Genomic DNA, 12,101 nt, shown 5'->3' with positions numbered 1-12,101 from the left:
AATAATAATCTGATCATTTGATAGTATTCATGATAATTCACTTTGATGTATCTTAGATTATCATTATTAAATTTAAGAAAAGCTATAGGAACTGTATTTATTTGAAAATGCATTTCCATGGTCATACACTTAACGCTAATGCTCCTTACACATAAAATATTATCCATGCATTGCATGATTTAAAAAAATTAAAAATATAAATATGTTCCTTAAACTTTAAGTATTAATAGAAAAATTATTTACAACTCCTAAATATATTTTTTTAATAAAATAATAAAAAAAACAGCTATGTATCAAATTTGCAACATACTTTAAAAAAATAATTACATATTTCATATTCTTTTTTATACACCTTGACCGATACATACTTTTTTTGTTTTTGGAAGTATACTATATGACTATCAATTGATTATAGAGTAGAATTTTGTGAAATTAAATTATCTTCAAATTATTATAGTCCTTGCCATTTTTTAATTCTTCGGGTTCAGAAATATCACAATTTATTTCGATATTTGGGAACTAGAAATATTATTCAAATTATCCCTAAATTTCGCGTCTATCTCTACCAATTATTTCTCACAGAGAAAGATTTGATAAAGATAGGCGATAGAGAAAAAATACATTTTACTGTCATTTCAGTGTAATTATAGCGGAAAATATTTTCACTAGTAAATATACACTTTTACTAATAAAAATATAATTTATCTGATAATATTATGTAAATTCGATTAAGTTAGTTTAATCCAAAACAGTAGATAATCCCACTAGAACCAGATTTTACTGACACAGTTTATAAAATATTATTTATAATAATGGAAATATACATTTACTGAAAAAAATACATTCACTATAACATATACAGGGTGGACCATCACCTTTGAAAACTAATAATAGAAAATACAGGTCGTATGATAATTAATGTTTATTTTCAACTGGTGTTACCAAGCTTCTTAAGCCACGATTTAATTGCTTACGCAGAACGTACTTGTTCCCCCGTGAAGTGATCCATTGTGACTTAATTTCCAAGGAGCAAATTCCCGCGCGCCATTCCTTTGTGCGGTTCCCCCTTAGAAACGATTTAAAAAGTGCATCCTATACAATATAAATATGGCCTTGATATTACCATCATATATAATATTCAGATAAGGGCAAAAAATCGCATCTTTATTGATTTAAAAATTTAAATTATCTATAATAAAATATTAGTAAAAAATCTGGTTTAGATTAATTAATTTTGGTATAAAACGTTTTAGAAATGTCGTATTAAACCTTTATATGTATGTTTTTATTATTTCTAATAAATAATTTAGTGTTTAAAGCTAGATAATATTTTATTAAATCATAATATTTTTTTAAAATAAGTATTAAGGTAAAATGTCAATGTTTTGGTGTACAGATAGCTAGCAAAATTGTATATTTATTGTCTTCTTTTGCACAACTTCGAACTTCAGGGAACGACGATATTAGAGTGTGCTTAATATACCGCAGACCAAGATAGCGCGTCGCCGATGGTGTGTGATCCGTGTTTTTAGTGGCATTAAATACTGTTATAATCATATTCTATTAACATTTATAAATTAATTTTACATAAATATTGTTAATGTAAAAATATAAAAATGGTTTCTTGCATCATATTTTTTTATTTTTAGTTTAATATATAATATTTAATGATTCGCGATTACATAAATTCAAATTTTATAAAAAACAAATCAATGCAAATTTAACAATTTATAAGTTAAAAAATATTAAGTAGTCGTTTCCTGAATTTAAAATAATAAAATAATATTTGTTCTTATATATTTACCTTGATCTTGAATAAAATTATTTGTTTATCTTAAATTAACGTCAAAAGCAAATATTGTTTAATAGGTCGGAATAACAGGTGGAGGTACGGTAATCAATTTGGCTATGATTTGCTTAGAAGGGAAACATATTAAGCATACAAAACTAATAAACAGCTTTCGTTCGGGCGCAAGTTATGAAAGTTAGTGTAAAAGGAAAGTTGGAGGGATGGAGAGAGAGCGGCCAAGTTTGCACTAAACTAAGACTGAAAGCAAACAAAGGTGAAAGATAAATACACCTGCTCTCGACTCTTAAGCTCGCAACGCAAATACCAATTTCAGACAAATTGTATTGAAACTGAAATTAATCAACGATACACCGCTCGATACCCTAGAGACGCTTCTTGTTCAAACAGGTCGATATTGGATAAAAAAAATCTTAATATATTGCCATTAAAACGGCTATTTACAATGTAAATATACATATAATGACAAACACATTGACCAATATTCAGTATATTTATTTCGAACATCAATAACTATTATTTTATATATACTTAGGATCGGATTTCCTGGATTACTAGAATATATGAATTAAAGCACTTTTGCAAATGTTTATATTGTATATAACATATTTTTTTATATTTGACTTTCAAGCACTTTTTTGGTATTTAAATATATTATATATTTATTTAAAATCATAAGTAATACATACTTTAATTTTATAACTAATCACCTAAAATATAAAGTATATATTTTTCAATGGGAAATATTTTTAGTAATTGAAAATAATATGGTACAAAAAATGAAACCATTTACTTTCACAGCAAGCTAAAATCGCTAAATATTCAGACGTATAAGATTTAATTTGTTAATTAGTGGTATAAGATATTATAGTTTAGACTGGGATCCTTTTGAATACAGATTTAACTAATTTTCTAGTTATCGTTGATATAACCGCAACGGTAACCCGATCGAAACGTATTCGAGATGGAAAATCGCTTTGTTGTTAAACTTCAACTTAGATGTTATTAAAATACTATTAGTACGTGTATTATTACACGTTTATTATGAATAAATTAAGTAATTAATACTTCAATAAATGATTAGTTAAAATTGCATGATAATTATATGCGTCAGTTGAGTGACAGCTTCATTGAATGCGTTACGCAATATGTCGATGAAGGTTAAATAATATTGACCGCAAAAGCTAGTTATTAGCTATATGAATAAAGGAAAATAAGCATACATTTTTTTTATACCTATACAATGCATATAATAAAAAAAAATTAACAATGAAAAAGGAAGCGGTAATAAAAAAATATTTTTAATTTTTTTGGGCCAAATTCAAGGGGGGGGAAATGCCCTCTAATGACGTTGCTGGTTGCAACTAAAGGTCAAGAATTAATATACGTCAAAGGTTTTAAATTGTACAAATACACCAGAGAAATATGTTTCAATGTTATGAGTCATAGCATAATGATGTGCTAATAAAATATTTATACGCAATAGATTTATAAACAATAATACCATATAAAATTTGCTAATTATTTAGTTGATCTACTTTAATTATTTATGTATAATATTGAATAATTATTTTTTTAATAGTACATATTTATCTGATAATTTTAAAGAGACCTTTTCAGATTACTAAATTTAGTTCGATTTTTTTTGTGTAGTTAACAAAAAGTAAATGCGCTTTGAATATAATCAGAAAAATATTAACTTCAGTATTGATCCTTGAGAAATAATTCAAGACAAAACTTCTTAATTTTGCTTAAAATTTCACTTAAAAATGCCGTTTGTTGAGTTTTAAACAAATATTTGTATAACGAAAATTCAGAAAAGTGTCATTTTATTTGTCATGAGTCACGGTAGCAAATATCTCTTTTAAATCGACAAATATTGCTACTAAATATTATTTCTTCACAAAATTATACTATGAAAATGGAATTATATGAAGAAATGTTTTAAAGGTTGTGAAAATGATTATGAGAACATACTAAGCCTTATTTGTAAAGGTGGTTGAATATAATAATTTAATTATTAAATAATTTATCAACAAGTCATTATCTCATTGCACTAGATATAGTCATAGCTGCACTATGAAATCGCATTTTATTTATTGCATTTAGGTCACTGTTAGTATCATCTAGCACACGGCTCTAGACGGACCTTTAGTCATGTTGTTGGTGTTGCTTCTGTTTGTAGTTTTACTTGTTTTGTTTTGGCCCAGAGTTCTAATAACCAAAATTAGGAGATGCGGAAACAAAATACCTGGACCGTTTCCTTTGCCTTTAATTGGAAACGGACACAACCTGATGGGGAGCTCTCCGAGTAAATAATTAAGTGCATTTTAAATGTAAATGATCGCATAGTGATTGTGATATTGTGATTTTATAGAAATTTTCGAAAATGTTATAAATCTGTGGAAGAATTATGGTGCGAGGTTTAGGGTTTTTATTGGAAACCGACTGATGGTTATTCTGGCAGATCCTAAGGATGTAGAGGTATTCTTATGAATTTACATATATTTTAAAACAGCTAGAAAATTTTTAAGTTATATTTTTAATAATTTTTAAAGCTCAATTTATTGATTTAAATATTATAATTTAAATATAAATTCGTTTAAGACGTTTTTAGAGTAATAGGCTTATAATACAACTTAGTCTTACAAGCTTTAAGAACTGTTTTATTATAATATGTCAAAAAGAAGATGCGTTAATAATTTATTTAGCAGTGCAGCGAGATATTTTTGATAAAAAAATTTTCATTGTACTTTTTCATCATATTTAAATTGTAAAAATCTAATGTATAAAATTTAGTATTTAAGTACTATGAAGGTAATATATTTAATGTGTAGTATTGATCGTTGAAATCTCATGAGAGTTAACTCTTGTTTAATGTCAAACTGCAATTTATTATATTCTAAATAATACTTTATATATAAACCCTAATACAATACAAATCATGCTTTAATTTATTATTAAATTAAATACAAATATATATGTAGAAAATATATTTTATTTATAAAAATGAACGTAAAAATGTACGTGGGTGTTTTTAGCTGCATTATCTTTTTCACTTTATATTTTATCAATTTTAACAGTAGTTGTTCCTATTTTTTTATTGTAAAAATCATGTTATAACTTTAATATAAAATGATATTTAGATAAATATATATAATACTACTACTATTTTTTTTTTAAAGTAAATACATATAATCTTATTAAATATCCATTTTTAAATAATTTTAAATTAAATATACTATGAGAAATTAAGTACGTTTTTTATTTTATTATAATATACATACATTCATATTACATATGTAAAATTTAATTTAGTCATGGAAAATGTGAGATATTAAGAAAAGTGCAACTGAGAAATATATGTTACGAGTGTTAAATAATACCTATTTTTTATTACAAACCTGACCTTCATGCCTTGACAACTTTCCTTAATGAGTCATAATGGCCATTTAACATTTTTTTTTAAATATAATGCTTACCTAAACTAGATGAACACCATCCCACATATTTTTTCCAGCTCCTCATAGTTATCGCTGCAAACATGTCTCATGTTTGGCAAGCAATCAGCAATAAATTATTTGAAATACGAAACCGAGCATCATCGACGCATTATCGCAAGCTTTGGGTTATTGATTGTGTTGACACAGTTTTAATGCTTTAGGTTACCATCTGTCACATTGCAAAGAAAAATTAACAATAAATATATTGAACATACATACATACATATATAGTCAAAATAACGACATTTGAAAAAAATAGTTTTATTCAATTTAATAATTTTGAAACCACGTGAAAACAACTAAAAAAAATGCATTTGTTTTAAAATAAAAAAATACTTTTTAATATATAAGCGTATTTTTTCTATTTGATATGTGTAAAATTTGATTAAGGTACGGAAAGGCTATATTTTTAGGGGAAGGACTTTATTTTGTATAGGGTCTTAGAGTGCAACTGAACAAAATGATACATTGTATGTAAGTAGGATATGATTTGAAAAATGCTTTAAAAAAAATTAAAATTATATTTTGTATTGAAGGAACTAAGTTTAATTTTAACATATTTTTTTAAAACGTAACTTTACTTAAATGTTTTATAAAAAAAACTATAGCATAATTTTCTATTATTATTTTTTATTGACAACTTACAAAAAAAATCATGCATTATAATCGATAAGACGCATTATTACATCTATTTTATAAAATACAACATAAATTTTGAGCAATTAATATATGTATAATTTAATTATTAATAAATTATAACATATATAAAACATCGTATATGTACTTATTAGATAGTTAAGTTAATTTTTTTGATATAAATTATATATCATATTTTTTTATTCATAGGTTTTACTGAGTGATAACTTTTTCATTGACAAATCCTTCGAATACAAATTTCTCCATGAATGGCTTGGCACAGGATTGCTAACAAGCACAGGTATAATTATTAAAGATCATACATATATCAAACTGTATATATATTCATAATCTAATTACAGGCAAAAAATGGCGATCCCACAGGAAAATAATCACGCCAACGTTTCACATGAAAATTTTGGAGCACTACGTTGAGACTTTCGAATCGCAGGCTGAAGTATTTTGCAACAAATTAAAACCGCATGTAGACAAGGATTCATTTGACATCTTCGATTTGGTCACCTACTACACTTTGGATGTAATCAGCGGTATATAATAAAAATAATTACCAGTGTATCGTTTAAAAATCAACATAAATTAAAAGCAATATTTAAAAAACAAAATTGAATGAGCGCACATATTTAAACATTTGTATAATATGAACTTTAAGCAAATATTACACTATTAAGTAACAAAAATTGGCAGGTCAGTTTATTTTATCATACAAACATATTTTCACAACGAAAGGATTAGTCGATTACAAGAATCAATTTATAAATATATATATAATATATGCCATCCAACACTAATGATCACCAGAGTGTAAAATTTCCGGATATATGTTAAAGAAGAGAAGATAGAGCAGATGGTTAATACAGTAATAAATCAATACTGTTTTATAAGATATATTTTTTTAGCAAAAAATATCTTATAACATCCTTTATAAAATGTTTTTAACTTTATTTGCATATTTGCATAAATTGTTAAATATAATATTTCATATTCTAATGTCCTAAAAGTGTTTCATATAATAATATTTTTAAGCCTCCCAGTAATACAAAACGGACAATTGACCTGCCAACGATTATGACTTAATAGCGTAATAATAAATAAAATCTTAATGAAAAATGTCTTTGTATATCACTTGCCAAAAATGCATTGTTTTGCGATAAGCTTTATTATCATTGTTTATGACTTATGACTTAATAGTGTTACGTTTTGCATTAGAAGAATAAAATTTATTTTAATTCTCGGAAACAGCAATAAAATTATAGTAAAAATCGATGCGCGCGCTAAGTCACCACTTACAAGGTACAGCAATTAAATTTTATTTTATTTTATATAGAAGCAGCCATGGGTGTCAACATGGGTGCTCAAAATAATTCAAATTCCGTTTACGTGAAAGCCGTAAAAGAGTAAGCTCAAATTTATTATTATTATATATTTATACTTCACTAAAAATATTTTTCATTCAATTTAGTACTACGCGCACATTGATGAGCAGATTTGTAAATCCTTTGAAGTTGCTGGATTGCATGTTCGCCTTTTTTCCGGATTATTGGATTCATAAGAGATCACTTAAGGTACTACACGATTATACAGAGAAAATGATACAGGAGAGAAGAGCTATTTTGAATAAATCAAATGAAAATTTGGATTCATATTTGGAACAAGACCTTGCTTTTGGTATGCGTGTAAATATTAAATATGTATATTATTGAATGTAAATTATATTTGGAATATATTTTTAGGTGCTAAAAAAAAATTGGCATTCTTGGATATGCTCCTGCTTTCTACAATAGATGGCGTTCCATTGACTGATTTGGAGATTAGAGAAGAAGTGGATACGTTTCTGTTCGAGGTAACTATATGATAATATGTATATATGTGTCGATTATAGAGGTCACAGATAACTGCGCGTTCGCGTAATTTCAATGCTACAGCAATTTGCTAATCTTACAAACTAGCATTTTTCTAAGACTCAAGGTCTTGTTTGTATTTTACTGTAAGAATTAAATATATGCGATGTATAGTGAAAAGAAAGTAAGCATACATTGTTAAAAATTAAAACGTATTTTAAGTAGTGGCAATATTTACGAAGTATATGTGAAGTTTCAAAATGCATAAAAATGTATTTATACCATTCTTTAAAACCCTAGATTCATTAAATAATAATTTAGTATTCATTAATCAAATTTTATGTGTAATTTTAGGGACATGACACGACAGCTTCTGCAGTATCTTTTGCTTTGTATCTAATAGCACACAACGCGGAAGCTCAGCAAAAAATATACGAAGAGCAAAAAAGCTTATTTGGTCGTGACATGGACAGAACAGCAACCATAACGTAAGAATTTTTAAAATCCCTATATATTGTACATTTATTTACTTATCCTAAATATTTTGTTGCAAAATGACAGGTTCCCATAATCTAACACTACTAAGTAAGTGATAAGACACCAGACTGAAATCAAAGTCTGTAAATTTGTGACACATATCATAATAATTAAAGACTAGTAACACAGCTTACACATAGTATATGTCACTAGCTCGATTTATATGTTTACTATTTATCCTTGAGCTTAGGAAAATATAGGAAAACCTAACTTCTGGCAAGAATAATTCTGGCTCTTAGGTCTAAGACACTTTAAAGCTTGCGTCTAAAAGTCACAAGTCATTTGCCTCCTTAAATATACTGAATATATTTTTTACTGAAGCAAAATATTTACAATTAGATAGTTTCTGTACCTTGCAACTATGTCTGTTTTCAAAATAGTTACTGTTCTTTAACGCTTTTGCGTGGCCCGTTTCTTGTATGTGAGTGAATTTTTTTTATGATGCAGCTATACTTATATTTTTGCATGGGTTCTAAAACATCTTTCTTACATATTCTTATACAATATGTTTTTTGTGGCTCCAGGCTTCTGTGTTTAACTCTAGATTCCAGACGTTGAATGCGTTGAGTGTCCAGTGGGTGCGAAGAGGGAAGCGGTGAATTCTGCGATCTTCGGTTGGTCTCCTCTTAGTCGAAATTTGCAAGAACTTAGTGAGCTTAAGTTGAAGAATTTTTGTAGCTCTAATGCCTTGAACTACAAAGTATGAATGCTCTAGTGTGAATGCCAGTAGAAGTGTCAGACATATTTTTTCATGCTTTGTTACCGAAGTTAATGTTTTAATTGCTAAATAATTAGATTATCACGTTTGTAAAATTGATTAAAAGTTTTGCGATAGCTTTAGCCCTGCTCATTTAATCTCTGCAATGGGTGGTCTACAAACTTATAAAAAAAAGTTGATATTATAATTGAATAGACTAAAAATAAATAAAAAAAATTTTAATTATAAAAAATATTTGTTTCGCAAAAAATAATTTGATTTTCAAGAATAAGAATAACAAATTTAATCTTGACTACTTTCCTTTACAGAGATCTTCAAAACATGAAATATCTTGAAATGTGCATCAAAGAATCGCTAAGGATGTATCCATCAGTGCCGGTTTTAGCCAGATCTTCAAAAGAAGATAAAAAAATAAGTGAGTCAAATTATATTTGTTAGCGCATAATAATTTTTTAAAGCAAAAAGAAATATTGATTGATTTAAATTTAAATTGAGAATATTGTGACTTACCAGGTTATTACAATGCATCACTATGATCAAAAAATAAATACAAGACTTGATACAAGCATTTGCCCCTCCTTGAATTTGGCCAGAAAAATGCATGTTATTTAATGAAATACTACGAATCTTAATAAAATCGAAATATTAAAAAAAAAACAAAGACTGCCTATCCAACTTTTGTCCACTCGATCTCATCTGAAAAAATCTGAAATAACGTCTCTTATTTTAAGCCAGAAACATTTTCGAATGTTGGTGATTAGGAGGGCGCAACGACAATTATCCCTTCTTAGAAGTCAAAAATTCACGTCAAAAGCAATAAAATCGCGTCGGCGCTGTTCCAGTGGGAGCTCTCGGTAACGAGTTATATAGAACAATCTATTTTTTAACAAAATGCCATAATTATAAATGAGATGTTTTATTATTTTTTATTTTTTGATGCAGGGTTAAATGTGAAACGCTTCTCAAATACTACACCCTAACTGTGTTTTGTACGTTTTTCAGACGATTTAGAATTGCCAGCTGGCGCTACGCTGGCCGTTCTTATTTACGGCATGAATAGAAACCCTGATGTCTTCCGTGATCCCGAAAAGTTTATTCCTGAGAGGTTTTCGCCAGAAGAATCCTTGGGTCGAAATCCGTTTGCAAATGTATCATTCAGCGCCGGACCCAGGAATTGTATAGGTTATTACATTATTGTATTCTAGATACGCTGAGCATTATATATTGATGCTAAAAATACACGTGTATGTACATTTTAGGCCAAAAATTCGCCATGCTGGAGATAAAAAGTGTCCTGTCTTCGACGGTCAGGAGATACGAGTTGTTGCCTTCCAATCAAGAATTAATATTGACGATGGATCTTATTTTAAGGACTGCGAATGGGATTCATATTAAAGTTACTGATAGAAAGCAATAGAAAATAATTGTTTAATTTTACTATTTTTTTTAACTCTAGAGGCTGATAAACGAAATAAAATATTTTATGTATGTATATTCCAACTATAATGTATATTAGTTTTTCATCATTTCATTTCAAATAATAATAATTTATTTTATTTAAATACGAGATCATTGCATAGCTGCATCATTGTTTTTTCTCTAAAATGACTCATGACCTATGTATATATAGTCAATTTCAATACACATGTGTACCTTTCGTATTTACCCGGATAATATTTTCAGTGAATACGTCCTACAAAAATGAATTTATTAAGTGACAGAAACGATTGATCATTTCTTATAAAATACAACATTATAATACTATTTATAGATTTTTTGCTTTTAAATTAATGATTTATATAAAAATATATAAAATTATAATATTACAATCTAATAGTTTGTAAAGTGACTCATAGATGTCACTAGTATAATCATTTTATTGGTAAATATATATTGTATAAATATATTTATATAATGAAAATATATATATCCATATTTGTTTAATTAATATAAATTAGGATATTTAAGTTCATTACCTTTTTCATGACCAGATATTTTGATATGTAGCCTTGTTTCAAACAAAAAAAAATGTAAAGTTTTGAACCATTTTTAGTAAAATTACTTAAAATATTGAAATTCAAAAAATATATTTAAATATATAATATACCTAAATGTAAGTATCATAAAACTGTCTGATAAAACTTAAAATGTTTCAAATTAACAAAAATTAATTATTATTGCTTATAACTTATGTTTAAATTATAAATTATAAACTGTACAGCGCTAAATGAATTAATAGCAATTCTATGTATAAAAATATAATGATATACTGTCTGATTTTAAAACATATATGAATATTATTTTTATGCGTTTTATCGAAATTAACCGATGTGTTAATGGTTTCAAACTTAGCTAAATTTACTTAATAAATATCAAATGTATTTACATTTTTGCTGTACACGTGTAAATATACGTAAAAATATAAAAATAAAATAAATTTATATTTATAACTCAATGAAATTTAAAAAAATATTTTTTGATAATTTTTATATAATAAATGATAAATTAATTTTAATAAAAATAACAATAATACATACTTATATTTAATACACAAAAACAAATATTTTTTAAATGAATTAAAATTTAAGATCAGGGAAAAGTCTTAGATAAACTTCCATGGATAAAAATACAACTATTATACAAGGGCAAAGTTAATTTCCGATAATAAAAAGGTATTCGTTAACTTTTATGTTGTATTTTTATGGCGATAAAATAAATTAAAGCTAAAAGTGTGAAATAGCTTTAAGATTATTTTTAGTTATGTATTATTTTAAGGCATATATAGGGAAAATATTTTATTTTAAGTGTCTTTTGTCATTTTTTATAAGAAAATTAATGGATATAATATAATTAGTCGTATTGTCAATAAAAATAAAAGGTTACAGGAAAAAGTTTAATTTATGAACCTCTCACTATTTTTTAAGATCTTTGATTTAACAACATATTTTTTTATATATTATCTTTCGGTTTTGCTTTAAATGTAATATTAAATTAGGTTATTAATTGTTTGTTATATTAAAAGTAAAAAGTGTTCATTAAAT

General features: G+C 26.4%; 1 protein-coding gene across 1 annotated transcript; it reads left to right on the top strand.

Annotated features, from left to right (window-relative positions):
* The first annotated feature begins 3,925 nt into the window (after positions 1–3,925).
* On the top strand, positions 3,926–10,607 carry LOC148238258 (cytochrome P450 4c3-like). Its single transcript, XM_088205074.1, has 11 exons — positions 3,926–4,118; positions 4,185–4,291; positions 6,157–6,247; positions 6,309–6,494; positions 7,292–7,361; positions 7,427–7,632; positions 7,698–7,807; positions 8,160–8,293; positions 9,369–9,475; positions 10,063–10,242; positions 10,320–10,607. The coding sequence occupies exons 1-11, from the start codon at positions 3,965–3,967 to the stop codon at positions 10,475–10,477; spliced, it is 1,503 nt and encodes a 500-aa protein (XP_088061200.1). The 5' UTR covers positions 3,926–3,964; the 3' UTR covers positions 10,478–10,607.
* Positions 10,608–12,101: the final 1,494 nt, after the last annotated feature.

This window comes from Plectrocnemia conspersa, unplaced genomic scaffold, assembly GCF_051122295.1.
Source record: "Plectrocnemia conspersa isolate PC_06_02 unplaced genomic scaffold, ASM5112229v1 ptg000002l, whole genome shotgun sequence".
Lineage (NCBI taxonomy): Eukaryota > Metazoa > Arthropoda > Insecta > Trichoptera > Polycentropodidae > Plectrocnemia > Plectrocnemia conspersa.
This window is presented reverse-complemented; position numbering and strand designations above follow the sequence as displayed.

Coding starts and splice junctions, on each gene's coding strand:
- LOC148238258 (XM_088205074.1), top strand. CDS start 3,965: ATGTTGTTGGTGTTGCTTCTGTTTGTAGTTTTACTTGTTTTGTTTTGG. Junction 7,362..7,426: donor TACGTGAAAGCCGTAAAAGA/GTAAGCTCAAAT, acceptor CATTCAATTTAG/TACTACGCGCACATTGATGA. Junction 8,294..9,368: donor GACAGAACAGCAACCATAAC/GTAAGAATTTTT, acceptor TTTCCTTTACAG/AGATCTTCAAAACATGAAAT.